This window comes from Salvelinus alpinus, chromosome 4 (assembly GCF_045679555.1).
Source record: "Salvelinus alpinus chromosome 4, SLU_Salpinus.1, whole genome shotgun sequence".
NCBI lineage: Eukaryota > Metazoa > Chordata > Actinopteri > Salmoniformes > Salmonidae > Salvelinus > Salvelinus alpinus.
Window position 1 is genome coordinate 64,773,048 of NC_092089.1, and position 21,940 is coordinate 64,794,987.

Genomic DNA, 21,940 nt, shown 5'->3' on the forward strand with positions numbered 1-21,940 from the left:
CCTTGCCGAAGACAAGCATACCCATAACATGATGCAGCCACCCCCATGCTTGAAAATAAGACATGGTACTCAGTGATGTGCTTTGTATTCAGGACAAAAAGTGAATTTCTTGGCTACATTTTTGTAGTGTTATTTAAGTGTGTTGTTAGAAACAGGATGCATGTTTTAGAATATTTTTATTCAGTACAGGATTTCATCTAGGTTAGTATTGTGGAGTAGCTAATATGTTGTTGAACCATCCTCAGTTTTCTCATATCACAACCATTAAACTCAAACTGTTTTAAAATCATCATTGGCCTCATGGTAATCTCAGTTACCCAGAAGTAAAATTCTTGCAAAGTTGTCACTTCACTTGCCGTTTACATGGGAATCTGTCCACGAGAGATTAGCTTCATGGTGAAATCCCTGAGCAGTTTCCTTCCTCTCCGGCAACTGAGTTAAGAAGGTCGCCTGTATCTTTGTAGACTGGTTGTATTGATACACCATCCAAAGCCTAATTAATAACCACCATACTTAAAGGGATATTCAGCGTATGCTTGTACACATCTACCAATCGGTGCCATTTGAGGCATTGAAAAACCTCCCTGGTCTTTGTAGTTGAATCTGTACTTGAAATTCACTGCCAGATTGAGGAACCTTACAGATAATTGTAAGAGACGGGGTTAAAAAAAATCATGTTAACCACTTATTTGTATACAAAATAAGTCCATGCAACTTGTATTAGAATAGAATATTAGGCTTGTCATAAAGAGGTTGAATAAATTTGACTCAAGACATTTAAGCTAATTTTTAATTCATTTGTAAATAAAATAAATAAATCGAAAAGCATTATTCCAATTTGACATTATGGGGTGACACTAAATCAAAATGTAATCCATTTTAAATTCGGCTGTAACAACAAAATGTGGGGGAAATCTATGAGTGTGAATACTTTCTGAAGGCACCAAAACGGCCATCACCCCCTCTTGTCTCAGACCGGTTTGAAGGAAGAGCTGTCGCATTGTACTAAACCAGAAACCAGCATCGCTTTACGGAAAGGAGCGCATATAGGACAGCAGCAACTACGGCGTAGTATACCTATAAAAACAAGCTTTTATGCAAGACAATCCATCGTGGTATTGAACTTGATGCAAACCCTGGAACAAAGGAATATATAGCAACATCCGTGTGGAATACTTGAAGCCCAAGACGAAAATTGAGGACCCGCGCATGGTCAACACAACGTCATCGCGCCTGCAAAAACGTTGCTTTTTTAGCGCAAACCTAAAAAGAAACTTGTAAAGTAAATCAATAACCTTGACGTTAAAATATACTGTATCCACCGCAGGGAAAGAATACATTTTCAGAAATTAACGTCATTCTATTCTTAACCAGTTCAATACCAAATATAGGCATTGTGTTAATATTAAATGTCCTTGAACGGTGCCCTGGTTTGTGGTAACATTGCCAAAGTTTATAATACATTTAAAAAAACGCTGAGCTGATATTAAGTGATGTAATAACGTGCATGTTTGATCATACAACCAACGAGTAGCCTATAGGGCCCAGCTAATTATGTTTTCTCAAGAAGTTTGCAAGGCTAGTGTTTCCATATTTTATTACCCCTGCAGAGCATGCCAATAATAGTTCTAACTCGGTCGCTTTGTTTGAATGACTGACTGTCAACAGAAGCCATTTTTAAACCTGCTTTTTAATACGCCGTTTGAAACATTTGCACATACATCGATCTGGGCTCTATAGATTCAAGGCGCTGATCCTCAAGAAACCGTTTTTAAAATATAATTTCCTCTTCTATTTATCACCTGAATGAGCCTACATTTTGATTTCCCAACATGACTTCCTACAACCGTGCAGATTCATCCTCAATACCAGTTTTATTATACACGCTTGTTTTGATGCTTGGCTTGGCAGCGCGATGCGTCGTGCAGGCCATGCCTTCGGAGGATAGCCCTCAAGCGGCCCAGGCATCAGTCAGCCTCCGGTCCCTGGTCACGGGGACCTGCAAAGATGTCCACAAATACGTGGAGTCCGTGGTGGGAAACAATGTAATCGAATCGACTGTTGAGGTAAGGAGGATTGGAAAATTAGCCATAAAATGTACGCTACCAAATAGTAGACTATTTGAGTAAATCTAACCAGCACTTTATCCTGGGGCGTATTTATTACGCCGTTTCTTTTCCTAACGGTACGAAACGGGGAGGGACCTAGCTGCATTTGTGGAATAAAAACTCACGTTTGGACTAATGATTACACCCCTGTTTCCTGTGTTATTCTATTCATTAATCAATTAACTATACTTCATTTATCTATTCTAACTATCTTCCTTTTAAGGGTGACATTTGCTAAATTTAAAAGCATTGCTTAATTGTGGATTTCTGTCAACTAAAATTGTCTTTCTCAAATCTTACTGTATTCCTTGCTTCTTCACCTCCTCCACTCACCTCCCCTCCCTCTTCTCCTTTTCTTCTCTGACCCTATCTCCCTCTCTTCCCTTGCCCCACTACCCGATAATCTCTCCTCTAATCCCCCCCCCTGCCCTAATTTCATGTATGCTTATATCCATGCACCCTCTCCCCTGCTGCCACTACTCTGTGCACCCTACCCCAGAGTGTGCTGTTGTATCTAGAGTCAGTACTTGGTCAAGAGAACGTCTATACCATGGCCATGGTAAGAAACCACCAGGTTCCTCATCTAACTAACCTCTGCTCTGACAATAGGCCCAAAACAAAGCTCCTTATAGCTCTGTTTGCAGGGCACATGTCAGTCACTTCATACAGCATGTGTGTTATACAGATAGGCAAATGACTACATCACTCTTACATTTTATGGCAATTGTGGGTATGGTTTATGTGTTTGTGTAACTGTATATAGCCTACATTCATAGCCACATTCATGCCCATGATTTAGATTTTCAGATTGCCTTTTTAAAAGTTACATGCGGACACATTACAATGTGACAGAGATGGACAGTTGTCTCTGGCCTGCTCTGACACACTAAACAGTGCTGCTTGTGTAGGGTAGCAACAGGTGCATAGGAGTCAGGCTGTCCTACTATGACCACCCTTGACCTCAGCTAAGCCGTCTGTGGGGGGGGGGGGTTGGAGAGGTTTAAGAGGGGCTGCTCCAGTATGGCAGAATGAGGGAAGTTATCGGTCCAGCTGTCAGCTGTCTTTTTATAAAAATAACAGGACAGCTTCGATCTCACACACCACACACACACACACACACACGTGTTACGTCATCAACAATACCCCCATGATGCCAGCTGGGAAAGCCATTTGTGCATAGGGACTCAATCATTTCGCTCAATACAAGTGGATTGCACTTGTATGGTGACCGACTGGCTATTGTGTTTAACTACACTAACTAACGGCATGCCTAGGTATGATCAAAGCCAACCTGTATTGTAGGAATCAAACATGCCTGCCACTCATCAAAAGATCTAGGTCAGCGTCGAGTGGGACGATTGAATCAGTGACCCACACCTGCAGACGCCACCTGTTTATACTGATTGACAGCTGACCTTGTAGCAACAGCTGTGGTCATTCTAATTGGTATTACTTGTCACTGTCAGTTGTGCTGCTCTATCACTCACTACAGGATCATGATAAGAAATACATTTTACTGCACATAAAGTAAGCTATAGGTTACCGGCAGGGAGAAATGGGCTGACTTCGTTGGCCACTTTAAAGTGAATGTATGTCCCTCTACTCTAGAATAGGACTAGAATATTTTTTCACCAGAGTAACAGTTTTAATTCTCCCCTTACAGTACAAATATGTAATATGTAAGCTGTACTGTAACCCATGTCAAAATTCTTCTCACCCCCCCCCCCTCTTAGTTCTTTGAGATGTTGATCCGGTTTCTGGCTGAAGGAGCTGCCAGCGGCCTGAATGTCATTGCGGTTTACGTTACAGAGATCCTCAGGGTCACAGGAGTTGATGGTGGGTGACCGAGTGTGTGTGTGTGTAGGGTCATCCTTTGTACATCACATCTACTTTGGGTTTAGAGAGCTAAAATCATCATGTATTGCTCTCACTTGCACACATTAAATGCTCACTTTAAGTCCGTCAAACCTGTATCTGAGAAGAACTTGCACTCTCTCTCTGTAATATGGGAACTGGGAAGTGTGGGTTTGAATTCTTCCTCTTGTGTCTGTGATTTGATCTCTCTAATAGCATCTAGACAGCGCACAGGCTATTGGTTTTCAAAGAGATTGCTCTTCAAATTCACTCAAGTTCAAGAGTAAAGATAGTGACAAAATAATTGAATTACCCCCGGCAATATTTAAACACGCGTCCTCTCTCTCCCTCCATCTCTCAGTCCAGCTGCCGTTCCCTCACTTCACACCGGAAGGCGTGGCCTCGGTAGGTCAATGGGCTCTGCTGGCTCTGATTGGCTACTGGGTGCTGTCCATTGTCCTGCGCCTATTGGTGGGCGTGGTGAGGAGGGTGTTCTGGATGCTGAAGGCGGGCACAGCGCTGTGGCTCTTCGGCCTGATCGTCAGCGATACCAAGGCTGGTTCAGACACCACAGCTGTCCGGTTGGCAGGCCTGGTGCTCGGGTGTGCCCTTCTGGGGCTTGCCAGCTACGGATCAGAAAAGACAAGCCACGTGGAAGAGCGCCTGAGCATCCTGGAGGGAAGGGTGAAGGTGGTGGAGAGGAGGAAGGGAGATGAGTGATGGGAGGATAGTTGGAAGGATGATGGTCTCTGTTTCTCAAGTGAAAATAAAGCAACCTCTGGGATTTTTTGATTGGAAATGCACGTAAGAAAGTGGTCTCTCATTTCTTATCCCATTAGGTGTGTTTGTTACATATAATAACATCTGAAATCTATGATACATGGAGAATACAGGTATTTTTTTATTTTTTTAAATTTAAAAAATGAACGGACAAGTATTCAAGTGGTTTAATACATTTGTTTTACTCCAAGATACGTCACACAGACCATTTTAAACACAATGGTTTTAAATGGTTTATATTCTCTCTTGCAGGGCTGTCAGTGTTTGCATTTACAGTATCTTGCCTAGATTGATTCTAAATTACTCACAGAAGACATTAAAACAGTACAATACATGAAACCACAAAGCCAAGATGCATAAGAAAAAGTACATCTCTACAGTGCATAGTATTTGTTAAATGTAAGGACACTTCCACACTGGTCTGCTAATCAGTTTTAAAGCAACATGACATGTTGGTCTTTCAGCCTGCCACAGCAACCATAAATACAGCGTGGTGCATTGTGCTGAGGTAATATGCAGCAGTAAGAAAGAGGAGGCTTTGGAATTAAGGCACTCGGAGAAGAGGCTGGAAAGAACAGAAACCTTAATTATATTACAACAGCAAGACCATGACGAATGCTTAGAACTGAATTGGCATGCAACAATGTGTGGTCTACAATTGTTATCTTATTTTAGGCCATTGTAAATAAGAATTTGTTCTTAACTGACTTGCCTAGTTACATAAATAATATAATAAATTACTATTCCATCAAAGCAATATGGACATTTTTCCAAATTGTCACTTTAATTTAAAAAAAATTGTTTGGAACATTTAACATAATACAAATAGACAAAACTTTTAAAAATAGTGTATATTAAATTAATATATATATTAAAAACCTAGTTTGTCAAAAGAAACCTGATAACAGTTTTAATTCATGTTGAAAACAGACAAGTTCGACCTGTGTTTCGCTGTGAATTTTGAGTGCTGGTGATGAGATAATTGGGGGAGGAGTTGCCCCGAACCTCAGATCTAGGATCAGTTCGATGAAGCATCTCTGTCTTGACTAGGACTAAAGAAGCACTTGTAACAATGTACAGAGTGGTAGCAGGCCTAATAAGTGTCATAGTGACATCAACTCAACCTTGCTAGTAGAGAATACACTCAGCGAGATCCAGAGGAGCATGATCTACATGGGATACACTATAGAATGTTTATTATTTGCAGAAGGCAGTCAAATGCGTGCAGTTGGTGGAAAAAGAGGTGTAACGTTAGTGGTTATGTTAAAAATGTATTTTTTGTTCTTGGAGAAGCGCCATTTCAACTTAATAGAGAGCAAGACCGTACAAAATATGACTTGCCTCAATACAGGAGGGTTCTACAAATATATAGCTTAATTTAAAACCACTGTATACTGTACAGTTTCAAAATTTCAGGGTACAGTTGAAGTCGGAAGTTTACATACACTTAGGTTGAAGTCATTAAAACTTGTTTTTCAACCACTCCACAAATGTCTTGTAAACAAACTATAGTTTTGGCACGTCGGTTAGGACATCTATTTTGTGCATGACACAAGTAATATTTCCAACAATTGTTTACAGATTATTTCACCTATAATTCACTGTATCACAATTCCAGTGGGTCAGAAGTTCACATACACTAAATTGACTGTGCCTTTAAACAGCAAGAAAATTATGTCATGGCTTTAGAAGCTTCTGATCGTCTAATTTACATATTTTGAGTCAATTGAAGGTGTACCTGTGGATGTATTTCAAGGCCTACCTTCAAACACTGTGCCTCTTTGCTTGACATCATGGGAAAATCAAAAGAAAAATGATAGACCTCCACAAGTCTGGTTCATCCTTGGGAGCAATTTCCAAACGCCTGAAGGTACCACGTTCATCTGTACAAACAATAGTACGCAGGTATAAACACCATGGGACCACGCAGCCGTCATACCGCTGTTAGGTTCTTATTTTTCAAAGTAATTACCTCACGGACAATAGAGAAGCTTTAACCAAGTTTAATTCTTCCCAAAGGTTCTGTACAGCTGTAGTCAGACAACACAACATTTGTCCCATTAAAATATATATATATAACCCACTTAAGACTCTCCTCCTTCTCTCCAATGGTTACATCTTATGGTTTCACAGGAAGAGAATAAAGAGGGTAACAGGATACCAAACCTTTATTACTCCCAGATGAGAATCTGTCCTCACCTCCTGACCTCAACCCCTCCATCTAATCCACAGATGTCCATCTGTCTCCCCTGTATCAACACGTTGCTCTCCTCTTGTCATCCAACACATTCCACAGCTATCTGTCTTTCTACAGAGACCCAGTCTCTTTCACTCCTTAATATACTATGCATCTGATCTATCATGTCTTTAATATCTCAATGTTCAAAATGTCGAATCCAACACCGCTCAGGAAGGAGACGCGTTCTGTCTCCTAGAGACGAACGTACTTTGGTGCGAAAAGTGCAAATCAATCCCAGAACAACAGCAAAGGACCATGTGAAGATGCTGGAGGAAACAGGTACAAAAGTATCTATATCCACAGTAAAACAAGTCCTTTATTGATATAACCTGAAAGGCCACTCAGCAAGGAAGAAGCCACTGCTCCAAAACCGCCATAAAAAAAGCCAGACTACGGTTTGCAACTGCACATGGGGACAAAGATCGTACTTTTTGGAGAAATGTACTCTGGTCTGATGAAAAAAAAATAGAACTGTTTGGCCATAATGACCATCGTTATGTTTGGAGGAAAAAGGGGGAGGCTTGCTAGTGTAATGGATGTGAAATGGCTAGCTAGTTAGCGGGTACGCGCTAATAGCGTTTCAATCAGTTACGTCACTTGCTCTGAAACCTAGAAGTAGTGTTGCCCCTTACTCTGCAAGGGCCGTGGCTTTTGTGGAGCGATGGGTAACGACGCTTCGTGGGTGTCAGTTGTTGATGTGTGCAGAGGGTCCCTGGTTCGAGCCCGGGTATGGGCGAGGGGACGTACTAAAGTTATACTGTTACACTAGCCGAAGAACACCATCCCAACCGTGAAGCACGGGGGTGGCAGCATCATGTTGTGGGGGTGCTTTGCTGCAGGAGGCATTTGTGTGCTTCACAAAACAGATGGCATCATGAGGAAAGAAAATTATGTGGATATATTGAAGCAACATCTCAAGACATCAGTCAGGAAGTTAAAACTTGGTCGCAAATGGGTCTTCCAAATGGACAATGACCCCAAGCATAGTTCCAAAGTTGTGGCAAAATGGCTTAAGGACAACAAAGTCAAGATTTTGGAGTGGCCATCACAAAGCCCTGACCTCAATCCTATAGACAATTTGTGGGCAGAACTGAAAAAGCATGTGCGACCAAGGAGGCCTACAAAACTGACTCAGTTACACCAGCTCTGTCAGGAGAAATGGGCCAAAACTCACCCAACTTATTGTGGGAAGCTTGTGGAAGGCTACCCGAAACGTTTGACCCAAGTTAAACAATTTAAAGGCAATGCTACCAAATACTAATATAGTGTATGTAAACTTCAGACCCACTGGGAATGACCCAGAAATAAATGTTTTCCGTTTTTAATATGATAGCTGACTAACCCCAGGACGGTAATTCAACCATGATATCAAGATTATATAGCTGGCCGATAAACTCATTTAGCTATCTAAAACAATGTTAGCTAACAAAGGCTAATTGACCGACTTTCTGTGACTGATATAACAAGAAAACTGCTAATGCACTATCCTAACTCGCAACAGTAAGTTAAAACCTAGAATGATCCGAGGGCCTCATCCCTCCATAGACAATGTTCTATATGGCACTATAATGACAGCCCTCTCTTCGCTCACCAACTACTCTAAAAGCAAGTCACAATATTGTAACGTGTGGACTAGAATAGCCGAGTTATGCATACATCTGTGATTTTCAGAGTACCTAGCTAGTTACCTAATCATTCTCTTGCAGTTCTTGGTTATTACTCAACACCTGAGAAGAAAAGAAAAGTGGTTTTGAACAGTGTCTCTACTCTCTTAATGTTTCTTTTGTCGGATAGCCCAATGCTTGTTGTTTGGAGTCAGTCGGTTAAATGTAACGTTGTGTCGTTTGGAGTCTGATCGGGAGTATGGTAGACAACAATAAAGCTAACATATATGCAATCTAAGCATACTTCAGTGCAACATCAAAAACATTTTGGATCGTTTTTGATTGACACTATATCTGTCGGACTTCAGCCCATTTCTTCAGATTGTATTGAAGAAAGCTCAGGACCCCTTGAGAAATATGTTTTATTTAGCTCTCTGTATCTAGGAAATGTGGGTTATTTCCTGTTTAGGAGAAGGAATGCACACTGGGATTGGTTAAGTGAATCCTATTGTATGGGCTCAGCTGTATGTGAGCCCTGGGAGGCACATAGATCAGGGGCCTGTTGCACAAAAGTAGAATTAAGACATCCGGGATAAATGACTCAGCTGAGCTCAATGAAGCCAAAACATGTGCGTCCAGGCTTAATTGGTTGCACAAAGACCAAGCCAGGATGAGCAGACACGGATTCATTAAGCCAGGTGAAACCAATCCTGGATAGGTGCGCGCTCACGGCTCACTCAAATAGACCCCGCCACAGATCACAGATTAACTGATTTACCATGGCAACTAGAGCCGCGTACTTTTCCCCGTCGGAAGCACAAATCCTCATGGAGGCATACGAGGAGGTAAAAGATATAATTAAGAAGAAAGGCAACACCGCCACAGTGATAAAGCAAAGAGAAAAAGCGTGGCAAAGTATTGCAGACCGCCTGAATGCGTAAGTAGTGCACAATTACACACTCACCGCTCCGCTGAAACATCACAATTACAATTCAAATATTTAATTCACATCTCCAAAAATGCAGTTGTACTGTAATTATGAAACGCTTAAATTTTTAATTGAAATGCACTGCAGATATGAGTGAAATTGTGTAAAGTAACTCCATCACACTGTATAAAGCTATGATAAATTTTTTGATATTTTTACTGAAAACAAGACAAAAATACCAAGTAATTTTTTGCAGTGTGACTCCATTAAATGTGTGTGTGTGTGTGTGTGTGTGTGTGTGTGTGTGTGTGTGTGTGTGTGTGTGTGTGTGTAGATTAAACATGAACGGGCCAAAACGGACATGGCAGCAGGTCAAAATCAAATACAAGAACATTCTGCAGAATGGTATGGTCCCTGACTAATATTTAACAAAGCACAAGCATATATTGTACCCAGAAGGTGCCTGCTCACACATTGTCTGTACTGTTTTAGCAGTGAAAAAGAATACCCACAGACAAGGCACGGGTGGTGGGTCACCAAAGGCTGACCTTACCCCAGCAGAGGACATGGCCTTGGAGCTAAATAAAGGCAGGCCCGTCTTAGAGGGGATCCCTGGGGGGAAAGAGACGAGCATAGGTTCCTCCCAAGATGCCACCCGCTTCATTCAAGGTATGTCCTTCCATCTCTACATGGGATACAACCACATTCATATTGAATCAATTTGGACTGTCTGACTTTGGTTTACCTATTGCCTTGCAGTGTCTGGCAGCACTGTGTTCCTGTTAGAGCCACCAGCACAAGCACCAGACGATGCTGATCCAGTGAGTACTCCATCAAAGGCATACTGTAGGCCTGGCATGTCTTGTCTACTAGCTTCAATATGAATCCGATTAAATGTGATAGGGTGAAGGCCCCAGTGCAGCAGCAACAGCACATGATGGAGACGATGATGAGGAGGAGACCATCTCTCTGGATTCCAGAAGGCATGAGGTATCATGTTAAGACTGTGAAAGTACTATTTACTCTACAATGGTGAGGAGTCCTCATCAAAATCAAAAAATCTAATTTCTTTTACAGGACCCAGATGCTATACAGTGGGAAAACCAGCCTGGCAACATAGTGCGTATTAATAAAAGGACACCACATCCTGCCAAATTCCAGCTGCGCTAATTGTATTGTGTTCACAGAGCTCACAAGCTATCAGAAAGTTGTATGGCAACCACCTCCGGCGCCAAATAGAACTGGCAGACATAGACATTCAGTACAAGAAGAAAAAGATGGAAAATCTTGCACTGGAGTCCGAAATAAAAAAGAGGACAATTAGGAAACTGGACCTTGAAATAAAAAAACTTGAGAGGGAGGTGAGATATGCCTTCAATGTACACTGTATGCTAACTGTAACACAAATGTATTAATCATTATTTTTCTTTCCTCCCCCAGCTCCAAGAAGATGACACAGCTCAAAATAAAAATTAGGTATATTCTCGTAAAGTCAAGTGAGCCATGACATATGAGCTCTTATTGTGAGCACACAGGACGGTGGCATCTTTCTAAGGTTTTTTTTATTTTCCCAGCAATCAGTACAACCAAGTCATCGTTATAAGGCATCGCCCTCTTTTGCCCACCCCCCCAGCACCAGGTGTGGCCACTAGCCTATATGAAGGCCCAAAATTGTGTGTTCCTTTCTGCTCTGACAATGGCATGCCCATTCGTGCGAGATGTGGTGGATGAAGAAGCACTTGTGCTGAGGAGAGCCTTCAGGCGAGAAAGGGTCTTCAGGGACCGGTTGGACCCACTGGCCTTCCCTGATGACCATCTATATGAAAGATACAGGTTTTCTGCAGATGGCATCAGGTATCTATGCAGACTACTGGGTCCCAGGATTAAGCACCGCACTGCACGGAGCCATGCACTGAGTGTGGAGCAAATGGTTTGTGTGGCCTTGCGCTTTTTTGCTAGTGGAGCCTTCCTGTACTCAGTGGGGGATGCAGAACAGCTGAACAAGGCCACAATTTGCCGCACAATAAGGAGTGTGTGTCTGGCTATCAAAGCATTAGCAGATGTCTTCATCTCCTTCCCTGGCCACAGAAGACTCTGTGACATCAAAGAGGAGTTCTATAGGATTGCAGGTAAGAGGATCTACAAATTACAGGACAACTGTTAACACATAGTAGGATACTCATTACTTTGTGTGACAGGTTTCCCCAATGTCATTGGTGCAGTGGACTGCACACACATAAGGATAAAAGCCCCCTCAGGTGCCCATGAGGCTGATTTTGTGAATAGGAAATCCTTTCACAGCATTAATGTTCAGGTGAACATAACTTTTTGATATTGTCCATTGACGAACACTCTGCATTGCCAGTGATGTGCATTGATTGGTGTAATATTCCTCATCTTATGATTTCAGATGGTCTGCAATGCTGACTGTGTGATCAGCAATGTTGTGGCAAAATGGCCTGGCTCAGTCCATGACTCCAGAATCTTTCGGGCCTCTGAAATCTATCAGTGCCTATCACAAGGTAAGCCACACAACCCCTATTTATAACCATCATGGCTGTGTCAAGAATATCACTGTGTTTATGAGGTAGTAATGATGAGATTTTGTGTTGACAGGTGAATTCTCTGGTGTGTTGCTGGGAGACAGGGGGTATGGCTGCCAGCCTTTTCTCCTGACACCTTTCACAGACCCCCAGGAAGCACAGCAGGCCTACAACCATGCCCATGCCAGGACCAGGGCCAGAGTTGAAATGACCTTTGGCCTCCTGAAGGCACGCTTTCACTGCCTTCACAAATTAAGGGTCAGCCCTGTTAGGGCATGTGATATTACTGTGGCTTGTGCTGTCCTCCACAATGTGGCCTGCCTGAGGAAGGAGAGGGCCCCCAGAGTGCCACCAGCCATGGACTGGGACAATCCGGCAATCTTCCCTGATGACGACAGTGGTCGGCTGCTGAGGGACCAATATGTGTTGAATTATTTTAGTTAGTATGTGTGCTTTCAATTTTGGTTAAATATGTCCTGCGGTGGCAGAGGAATTTGGGTTTTTTTGGGTTCGTTTTTTGACGAATTTGGCCTCTTATGATGTTTGTGCGGTATACTGTGTGTAATACAAGGCTGCAGGGAGGCTACTGCATCCATTCATTTGTCTGTTCAGTTGATGTGTATGGATTTGTCCTGCATTTATTTTAGTGTGCAGACATGCAGGGTGTGTTATATACAGACCTTTGAATGTGTATGTATCATTTTGTATAATATGCTTGGATTCTGTGCTTTCCATCTTGTAGAGTCACTGTGACTTCAGTTTCGAAAGGAGCTGATGGTTTACCTGCTTTGTTTTGTCCTTATTCAATAAAGGAACATAATGTTACACATTGTGTTTTTATATTCATATGGAATGTGTATTTGTTTATATGACAGAGTACTAGGGCCACACTGAAGAAAAAGGATAAAGTCATAAATTTATGAGGCTGGTTCTTTCTGCAGAAAAGCTACATATTGTTTTTACAGTTTTGATACTTATGACAATGTGATACTTAATATTCTGGCACATCAGCATGTCTTTGTTTATGAAACCATACTGAAGTACAATTTCACGAAATGCCCCACATCTGTCATTTTAACAACTGTCCTCCTTTAAAACAACTGGTTACAATATTATGACTTGTGTTTTTTTCCCCTCTGTGGCCCTAATATTCTATCATTTTATATATAGCCTTATAGTCTATGGGAAACTGTAAATTATCTAATGATAGCAACATCATCTAAAAATCATTTTTTATCCAAAATCATTGAAATTAATGATCACAAACGTTTAAATAATAACAGTGGGTCTAGTTATATGTGATAACAATGTATAGTGAGCAGTGAAATAACTATTGGTTTCCATTTGTGGTGACTGCTGACTGACATTAGGGATGAGATTAAATAGATCCTGGAATTTAGCCTGGTCTGGAGCAGGCTAGCTCCACAGAATAAATCTCCATGGTAATTTATACCATAACATATCCTCCTGCCCCCTATCCATCTTTAGTGCAACCGGATTACGGATCAATTGAGCCAGGATCACCAAGATATCCTGGCTTAATCCCTTATCCTAGTTTTGTGCAACAGGCCCCAGGGAACTGCTGAACATAAACACAGAGCACGTGGATCACCATTGTTTGCAAGGGACATTTGGTTTGGACCAATTACATTTCCCATCATTACTGCATCACACTAATATCATGATTGCATCACCTTCCTCTTTGTCAACAATAGACCTCCTTGTTCCTCCTCCGGATGCAGAGCTGATCAAGAATGTCACATAAAAGGTGGGAAATGAGTAGTGGATGGACAGAGTCCTGGTGAAGAATGTGGATTTAAAACTTTTTAAACGTTTTTTTGTTGATTGACTTGAGTTTCATGTCTTTGTAAAGTTATTGTTGTGTATTTGATTTTCGGAGTTATTGAGTGTCCTATGTTTACATTTTTATTTTATGATGCTATGTATATAGTTGCTTTGAAGTGGATCCAATTGTATGAAAACAAATACTTCTTCTCAGAGGCTACCAAAGCATTTATCCACAGCAATTATGTAAAAATGTACATCAACCAAAATGCTTCTGTTTTTTTTTTTCTTTTTTCGATCAATTATTTTTATTTAAAAAAAAAAACAATCATGCATGGAAACATGTCATCCGGTCTAACTGTCGTCTAACTACGCCTGTGCATGCCGTCAAATCAAAGGCATGCCTTCAGTTTGTCACCTTTGCGAGGCTGAATTAATAACATGTTCAACTACTTAAGACATTGGCTAGGTTGTGCCTTTAGACTTAGAGAAAATTCAGAACTAAGGAAGAATATTTCACTTCTCATTGACTTCTCGAACAGCAAACCACGGACTGGTCTGATTCGCAAGCGCTCTTGGAGGTCCTGCGATGTTGTGCCTCTGGGTTTAGAAATTGTGGTCGGATGTTTTCACCCTTCCTTAAAGTTTCTCAGTTTTCACCCCACCCAGTAGGTGGCGAAACACATTTTTTGTTGTAGTCAGTAAATACACACGTACAGAAGAAGAAGCTGCACTCAAGCTTGTTCCAGAGCTGTGTTCATCACGGTTATTTCCCTGCGACAGAGAGAATGTTAGCGAAGCAATCATCATGCCTATGTTTTTGGTGAATACTAATGTGGCCAAGAGTGACATTCCTCCTGCTCTGTTGTCTGAGGCAACAGATGAACTGGCCAAGGCGATGGGCAAACCTGTGCAGGTGAGTCTTCCAAAGTTGGCACAGCAAAGCCCCCCCACCCCTGTTGTAGATAGCTAATTATCGTTCATTTGATGCTTATGCGTTTTTCTGCGGTGAAGATGAAATTGTAGGCACCCTTTGTTGCAGTTGAGAGATACATTTGGCATCCCATAACAAAACGGTTATAAAATCGGCCATGCGCAGATCTTATTCCTTAAATGGAACACGAGATTCGTGCTGCAGGTCAAATCAAATGTTATTGGATCACGTACATGGTTAGCAGATGTAATTGCGAGTGTAGCGAAATGCTTGTGCATCTTGTTCCGACAGTGCAGCAATATCTAACATGTAATCTAACAATTCCACAACAACTACCGAATACACACAAATCTAAGTAAAATAATGGAATAAGAATATATAAATATATGGTTGAACAATGACAGAGCGGCATAGGCAAGATGCAATGGTATAAAATACAGTATATACATTTGAGATGAGTGATGCAAGATATGTAAACATTATTAAAGTGCTATTATTAAAGTGACTAGTGATCCATTTATCCATTTATTAAAGTGGCCAATGGTTTCAAGTATGTATGTAGGCAGCAGCCTCTCTGTGTTAGTGATGGCTGTTTAACAGTCTGATGGCCTTGAGATAGAAGCTGTTTTTCAGTCTCTCGGTCCCAGCTTTGATGCACCTGTACTGACCTCGCCTTCTGGATGATAGCGGGGTGAACAGGCAGTGGCTCGGGTGGTTGTTGTCCTTGATGATCTTTTTGGCCTTCCTGTGACATCATGTGCTATTGGTGTCCTGGAGGGCAGTTCGATTGCCCCCGATGATGCGTTGTGCAGACTGCACCACCCTCTGGAGAGCCTTGCGGTTGTGGGCGGTTGCAGTTGCCGTACCAGGCGATGATACAACCCGACAGGATGCTCTCAATTGTGGTGTTGATGTACTATGGTGTTGAATGCTGAGCTGTAGTCAATGAACAGCATTCTTACATAGGTATTCCTCTTGTCCAGATGGGATAGGGCAGTGTGCAGTGTGATGGCGATTGCATCGTCTGTGGACCTATTGGGGCGGTAAGCAAATTGAAGTGGGTCTAGGGTGACAGGTAAAGTAGAGGTGATATGATCCTTGACTAGTCTCTCAAAGCACTTCATGATGACAGAAGTGAGTGCTATGGGGCGATAGTCATTTAGTTCAATTACCTTTTCATTCTTGAGTACAGGAACAATGGTGGCCATCTTGAAGCATGTGGGGACAGCAGACTGGGATAGGGAGAGATTGAATATGTCTGTAAACACACAAGCCAGCTGGTCTGCGCATGCTCTGAGGACGCGGCTAGTGATGCCGTCTGGGCCGGCAGCCTTGCGAGGGTTAACACATTTTAAATGTCTTACTCACTGTACTTGTAATAGGTCCAGGACAGGAATACTGTAAATCAAACAACTAGTTCTTATTTATTAAAGGTTTACTTGTGCAATTTCAATATCACGGTTTAGAATTTTTATTGTGCCTGAATCACGTGATTTTTCACATGATTGTTCCAGCTCCCACTCATTGTATGCTCTGTTTTCTCTTTGCGTGTGTCTCTCTCTCAGTACCTCGCTGTGCACATCGTCCCAGACCAGTTGATGATGTTTGGGGGGAAAGGAGACCCTTGTGCCCTCTGCTCACTTCACAGCATTGGGAAGATTGAAGGAGCTCAGAAACAGTACTCTAAACTACTGTGTGGACTGCTCAACAAACACCTGGGCATCTCCCCTGACAGGTAATGGACACATACACTAAACACTCCTCTTGTGTCTCAGGATTTACGTGAACTTCTTTGACATGGAGGCAGCGAACGTGGCGTGGAACAACTCCACCTTTGGTTGAGCAAGGGATCTAAATTTCAGTGGGAGCTGACCCCTCCTTTCCCTTACACCTTAATGGTATTACAGCACTATCGTAGGCTGTGGAGAGATGAGCAGAGATGCCTTGTTGCTGGGCTGATGTAGAGCGGTATTGATAAATGCACTTAAAATGGATCCTTGCTTTATAACAGACCCTTGATTTGCACTGGACCCTTGGCTTTGATATTACAATAAAGTGATTCCCCTTGATCACAATTTGTTCTGTTTCCCCTGTGTTTTTGACATGTTTTACAGACCGGATGCTTTGCACTGCCATTAATTGAGAGCATGCCATAAAGCAGTCCAATTTGTCCTCACACAGACAATCTATTGTGTTCAATTGTTAGGTAAAGATTGGTGTATTCACACTCCCAAGTGCACTATACAAACAACCATGAACAGGCGAAGACCGCTAGCTGGGCATTTACTTTTGACACGTTTTGTCATATCTGTGATGCCATGCATCTGTTTTGGGGTTCAATCAGAGTCAATAGATAGGTATCAAAATACATTGGATACTGTTAAGCTAGTACTGATATTACATGAATAACTCCCGCTCTTGTGGTAGGAAGTATGTTGCCATTGGTGGACAAAAATCACTTCAGCAGCCACACGCAATTCTAATGGCCACAGTTGTCTATCGTCGAGTATCATTGTGAAGGTAAACCGCCTGTGCTGAAGACCAATCGTATACCTCAGTGGGACCAATACGTCTTGCTTCAAGTAAACTTACAACCATACCGGTTTTCATGGTGAACACAAATTGTGCCAAAGCTTCCGTACCAGCTGCACTTCTATCTGAAGCTACGGTGGAACTGTCCTAAGCTATGGGAAATCCAGGACCTGAGGTGAGTTTCAAAATCCATTGGCGACAATTGTTAATGTGAAGAACCCATTTCAAGTACAGGGTTGCATACTGTGTCTCAACTTTTCCATAACTCACAAACATGTAATAGGAATGAATAAATTAAATGGAACTAAAATATATAGGTATAATCTGTACCTAAAACATGTAGGACCAACGCCGGCTCTTAGAATTAAGGGACATTTGAGAAAAATGGTGTGACTGCACACCCACTCACATGCACACATAATCAAAACTGTTTTAAGTGTAGCACAATCAAGCTACATTTCCTGTTTTAAGGAGTCAAATTGAAGTAACCATCCATGCCTATTGTCTTGGTGAACACAGATGTAGCCAAGACTGCTGTCCCAGCGGCACTTCTTCCAGAAGCAACAGAAGAACTGGCCAAAGCCATGGGGGGAAATGGCAGAGTTAACTTTGAAACATATAGAGAAATGACATTATAATACAACATTGCAGGGTTATACTCACAATTATCATATTAAATTACTAATATGTAATTCTATGGTTATATTGTTTTGTCTTCTGCAGTTCTTTGTTGTTCCCATCGTGCTAGATCAGCTGATGACATTCGGGCGAAAGACCGCCCCCTGTGCATACTGCTCCCTCCACAGTATTGGAGCTATATGTGAGGAACAGAACCTGCAGTACTCCACACTACTCTGTGGACTGCTCAACAAACACCTTGGGATTTCCCCCCTGTACAGAACCAACACACCCACTCTACAGAAGTCAGCCTCTCGCTCGCTCTCACACACACACACACACAAGCTGATCCATCTCTCTGTTTCAGGATCTACATTAACTTCTTTGAAATGGTGGTACAAAACCTGGCCTGGTTATCATGCCAAGAAATGAAAGAAGAACTGAAGACGTCTGGTCAATGAATGACATAGCAAAACTGCACACCTTTGCTTTAATGTTACAATAAATAGTAGAACTTCTATCTGAAGCTACAGAATAACTGTCCAAGGCTGTGGAAGTACCAGCTAAGGTGAGTTTGAGAATCTCTATTTCAATTGTATGTTGAGAATCTAGAAGGTCTTTGCTACCGTAAGGGCCTGTTTTATACTGTCTTAGTTCTCTGTCTCTCATAGCTCTTCAGTATAGGTAGTTAATTGAAATATTTACTTTGTTGGAGCTCATGAACTAGAGGGAATGAACTTTCATGGAACAATCTAGATAATAGGTCATCTATTGATTATAGATGCTGCATCCAATAAAAAATGGTGTAGCTATTTGTTTTATTGCCCTACGTTATGCGTCAACACGGGTTGATAATGATCATTTTAGGAACAAAGACATAATATATGATTTATATAGTGACAAGTCTCCCATTTTTTCTGCAAACAGTTCTGCGCAATCACCTAAGCATGATGATCCTCTTAACGGCATGTGCTTGGGGACCGCCCATTTTTACAATTTATCTTCTTAAAATGTGATTTTAAACTTAACCCTAAAAACACAGCTAAATATATGGCTAACCCTAACCTTAAACAAAGACCAAAGCTAATTTTTGTTTTCATACATTTTTACGATATAGCCATTTGTAATTTGTGGCTGTGGTAACTAGTGGAAACCAATGTAAACACTAGCTAGCTGCTACTTTGAAGACAGCCAGCAAATATTACACAATTTGTGGCCCTGGGATGAGAGATTGAACGTTTCCGGTTAGCAGATTGACAACGTTTGGCAAGTAATAAAATCCTTTTTTCTTCGAGTCAAATTAAGACGCTACCTGTGTTATAGCTATGTAGCTAGCTAGCCAAGTTAGTTCAACATTAGTTAATGCTAGCAAGGCAAGCTGGACAAAATTCACAATTTGTGGCACTGGTATGAGAGATTGAACGTTTCTGACTAGCCGATTGACAACGTTTGGCAAGTAATAAGATTATCTTTCTTCGAGTCAAATTAAGATGCTATCGTTATACCCATGTGTTATAGCTATGTAGCTAGCTAGCTAAATTCGTTCAACATTAGCTAATGCTAGCAAGGCAAGCTGGACAAAAGTCTGCTATCTAGCTAGTTAAGTACCTATCTTCAGTATCTCTGGTAGTACTGTTGGTCTACATGAAATAGTAAAAGCTAACAATTACACCAATAATTTCCGAAATATCTAGCTAGCTATTACTAATAGCTAAGCATTTTGCTGGCCTGAATGGCTATTCGTCGCTGATATTCCCTGTTTCACTGGCAAGATGACAGTCCACAATTGTAAGAAATTGTATAAGATACTGGTAACTTGTTTTAACCACTTCTCAACATAAGCTATTCTTGGCACAACATGCACCCATCCCCTCTACTTTGTCAGACCCACACACACATCCCCTCCCCCATGAATAGGGCCTGTGAAAACAAACGCACATGCAGGATGCCTTTGGATGTGAATAGGACAAAGAACTGTGTGAAAAGCCAATGGAATGTCGACATCAGGCCGAACAGGACTACCTACGACCCAGATCGACCAATCGGAAGGCCAGACGACAAGATCAACCTACTTTGCTTGTTGTCTATATAATCTGTATGTACTGCTTAGAGGGGCTCTCTTCTCCGACGATTTCATAAGAATCTGACAGAAAGGGGCCGTGCACGGCTTTGCCTAATATCTTTACACTTGAATAAACCTGCCTTATTATAAAATTATCCACCTCGTCCTATGTCTCCACTTGGTCTCCTGTCTCAAGTAAAACGAATTATCAACACAATGCAGGGTCACCCTTATCATCATGTATTTGACAGTTTGTCCCTATTTCCAGGTGTACTCCATGGGTACTGGTGTAATCTGGAAGCTACGTGCCAGTTTCCCAGCTTGTTGAACTCACTGGGAGGCAAGGCAACTGTGACGTTTGGAAGAGAAGTGGGGGTTATTTTCCAGTGTTGAGCTGATGCTGTTGCAGCTATGTCAGAAGCCATCCTCACCTTCCAGTACCAACTCAGTGGTGTTATGGAAACAGTCCTCAAAACCGCCATGCATGAGATCACTCGGCTGGTGAAGGAAGGCTTCCTGGAGGAAGTGACACGGAGCAAGCAGGAAGCGGACGTTTTGAGGATGAAGCTGCAGCAGTGGGAGCAGAAATGGAGGGACAGAGAGGAGGAGAGGAAGAGGAGGGAAGTTGAAGAGAAAGAGCAGAGAAAGAAGAGGGAAGCGAGAGAGCAGATGGGGATGTGTGTGAGCTGCAGTTGTGCTGGAGACACTGAGAAAGGAGAGGCTCTGTCAGGTAAGTGAGGAGAGATGCACGCACACACGCACACACACCCCTGATATAGGATCTCTGACTTTGTTCTGTTCCATCCTCAGGAGCAGAGGAAGGTTGTGTTATCAAACAGGAGGAGATGTTCCAGTCAGAGGGACCCAACACTCTCCCAGAGAGAGAGGGTCCACAGGAAACGGACATGTCCAGCTCTTCCTGTGTCTCTGAAAGGATGGAAGAGAGGGAAGCCCATGTGGTCCACATCAAACAGGAGCCCGATGACTGGGGGGATCTAGTATCCCAGATGGTTACATCCACAGATACTACCATAATGAGCCTGAGTCATCTGCAGAGATTGAGCTCCCATTCTGGGGCATGGACCAGTGAGCCTCAACCTCCACTTCCAGCACCATGGGCCAGAGAGCCTCTACCTCCAGCACCATGGGCCAGGGAGCCACCACCGCTACCTCCAGAACCAACACCATGGACCAGGGAGAAGCAGCACCTACTCCCAGGGTCAGGTATACCCACTCAGGCAACAGAGTGTGCTGTGGGAGCCCTGGAGTCCAATCCCTATGGTCTCAGCAACAACACAACGGCACAGCTGGGGGTCAAACCCTACAGGTGCCCACACTGTGAAAAGAGCTTCCCTCAGCTCCGAAACCTGAAAGACCACCAGAAGTACCACCACACAGGGAAAAAGGCCTTCACCTGCTCCCAGTGCGGTAAGGGCTTTGTGTACATGTGCCACCTCAGGGTACACATGCAGTGCCACACAGGGGAGAGGCCATTCAGCTGCTCTCAGTGTGGTAAGAGCTTTGTCTACCTGTGCAACCTGAAGTCCCACCAGCAGTATCACACAGGAGAGAAACCGTACAGCTGCTCTCAATGTGGGAAGAGCTTCAGCCTTCAGAGTGGCTTGAAGAAACACAGGGTCATTCACTCAGCAGAGAGGCCTTACCACTGCACGAACTGTGGGAATAGATTCTATTCTAGAGCAGACCTGAAAAGACATGAACAGATTCATGCAGCAAGGTAGAACTTTGAGATGAAGCTGGTTGATTTAGAAAATCTGAGTGGAAAAATAACAGCACACGTGTACTATGTTCAATGTATTTGTAGTTGCTGATGCATTTCATGTTGAGAGGAATAAAACCCTTAATGAAGAAATGATTGTCATCCTTAAATGATTTGTCAAACGGTGTCATTAACTGTTACATACAAAAACAGATATATTAAAAGTAAAGTAG

The 21,940-nt window shown here is 42.3% G+C and overlaps 4 protein-coding genes across 16 annotated transcripts; all 4 read left to right on the forward strand.

The window, feature by feature from the left end:
• Window positions 1-905: 905 nt before the first annotated feature.
• Window positions 906-4,765, forward strand: LOC139574146 (uncharacterized). Of its 2 annotated transcripts, XM_071398360.1 has the most exons (4): window positions 1,691-2,066; window positions 2,608-2,667; window positions 3,842-3,944; window positions 4,324-4,765. In XM_071398360.1, the coding sequence occupies exons 1-4, from the start codon at window positions 1,833-1,835 to the stop codon at window positions 4,680-4,682; spliced, it is 756 nt and encodes a 251-aa protein (XP_071254461.1). In that variant the 5' UTR covers window positions 1,691-1,832; the 3' UTR covers window positions 4,683-4,765. The 2 variants fall into 2 exon arrangements, with proteins under 2 accessions (XP_071254462.1, XP_071254461.1); XM_071398361.1 differs by lacking the exon at window positions 2,608-2,667 and having other exon boundaries at window positions 906-2,066.
• A 2,962-nt stretch (window positions 4,766-7,727) lies between these two features.
• On the forward strand, window positions 7,728-12,881 carry LOC139574147 (putative nuclease HARBI1). Of its 8 annotated transcripts, none has more exons than XM_071398369.1 (10): window positions 7,731-9,522; window positions 9,848-9,918; window positions 10,006-10,182; window positions 10,273-10,334; window positions 10,417-10,503; window positions 10,591-10,632; window positions 10,701-10,874; window positions 10,954-10,989; window positions 11,088-12,035; window positions 12,130-12,881. In XM_071398369.1, the coding sequence occupies exons 1-8, from the start codon at window positions 9,365-9,367 to the stop codon at window positions 10,987-10,989; spliced, it is 807 nt and encodes a 268-aa protein (XP_071254470.1). In that variant the 5' UTR covers window positions 7,731-9,364; the 3' UTR covers window positions 11,088-12,035; window positions 12,130-12,881. The 8 variants fall into 8 exon arrangements, with proteins under 8 accessions (XP_071254469.1, XP_071254468.1, XP_071254467.1 ...); XM_071398362.1 differs by having other exon boundaries at window positions 7,739-9,522; window positions 10,591-10,874; window positions 10,954-11,642; window positions 11,712-11,827; window positions 11,924-12,035; XM_071398368.1 differs by having other exon boundaries at window positions 7,728-9,522; window positions 10,701-11,642; window positions 11,924-12,035.
• Window positions 12,882-14,195: 1,314 nt separating this feature from the next.
• Window positions 14,196-16,850, forward strand: LOC139574152 (macrophage migration inhibitory factor-like). The gene is made up of 3 exons (XM_071398382.1): window positions 14,196-14,757; window positions 16,341-16,510; window positions 16,551-16,850. The coding sequence occupies exons 1-3, from the start codon at window positions 14,650-14,652 to the stop codon at window positions 16,615-16,617; spliced, it is 345 nt and encodes a 114-aa protein (XP_071254483.1). The 5' UTR covers window positions 14,196-14,649; the 3' UTR covers window positions 16,618-16,850.
• A 1,516-nt stretch (window positions 16,851-18,366) lies between these two features.
• On the forward strand, window positions 18,367-21,860 carry LOC139574151 (zinc finger and SCAN domain-containing protein 2-like). 5 transcript variants are annotated; one of them, XM_071398381.1, is made up of 3 exons: window positions 18,367-18,493; window positions 20,256-20,717; window positions 20,798-21,860. In XM_071398381.1, the coding sequence occupies exons 2-3, from the start codon at window positions 20,399-20,401 to the stop codon at window positions 21,727-21,729; spliced, it is 1,251 nt and encodes a 416-aa protein (XP_071254482.1). In that variant the 5' UTR covers window positions 18,367-18,493; window positions 20,256-20,398; the 3' UTR covers window positions 21,730-21,860. The 5 variants fall into 5 exon arrangements, with proteins under 5 accessions (XP_071254482.1, XP_071254477.1, XP_071254478.1 ...); XM_071398376.1 differs by lacking the exon at window positions 18,367-18,493 and adding an exon at window positions 19,059-19,191; XM_071398377.1 differs by lacking the exon at window positions 18,367-18,493 and adding an exon at window positions 19,071-19,195.
• The last annotated feature ends 80 nt before the right edge of the window (window positions 21,861-21,940 follow it).

Coding starts and splice junctions, on each gene's coding strand:
- LOC139574152 (XM_071398382.1), top strand. CDS start 14,650: ATGCCTATGTTTTTGGTGAATACTAATGTGGCCAAGAGTGACATTCCT. Junction 14,758..16,340: donor CGATGGGCAAACCTGTGCAG/GTGAGTCTTCCA, acceptor TCTCTCTCTCAG/TACCTCGCTGTGCACATCGT. Junction 16,511..16,550: donor CTGGGCATCTCCCCTGACAG/GTAATGGACACA, acceptor CTTGTGTCTCAG/GATTTACGTGAACTTCTTTG.
- LOC139574151 (XM_071398381.1), top strand. CDS start 20,399: ATGTCAGAAGCCATCCTCACCTTCCAGTACCAACTCAGTGGTGTTATG. Junction 20,718..20,797: donor GAAAGGAGAGGCTCTGTCAG/GTAAGTGAGGAG, acceptor TTCCATCCTCAG/GAGCAGAGGAAGGTTGTGTT.
- LOC139574147 (XM_071398364.1), top strand. CDS start 11,171: ATGAAGGCCCAAAATTGTGTGTTCCTTTCTGCTCTGACAATGGCATGC. Junction 11,643..11,711: donor GGAGTTCTATAGGATTGCAG/GTAAGAGGATCT, acceptor TTTGTGTGACAG/GTTTCCCCAATGTCATTGGT. Junction 12,036..12,129: donor CTATCAGTGCCTATCACAAG/GTAAGCCACACA, acceptor TTGTGTTGACAG/GTGAATTCTCTGGTGTGTTG.
- LOC139574146 (XM_071398360.1), top strand. CDS start 1,833: ATGACTTCCTACAACCGTGCAGATTCATCCTCAATACCAGTTTTATTA. Junction 2,668..3,841: donor ACGTCTATACCATGGCCATG/GTAAGAAACCAC, acceptor CCCCCCTCTTAG/TTCTTTGAGATGTTGATCCG. Junction 3,945..4,323: donor CAGGGTCACAGGAGTTGATG/GTGGGTGACCGA, acceptor TCCATCTCTCAG/TCCAGCTGCCGTTCCCTCAC.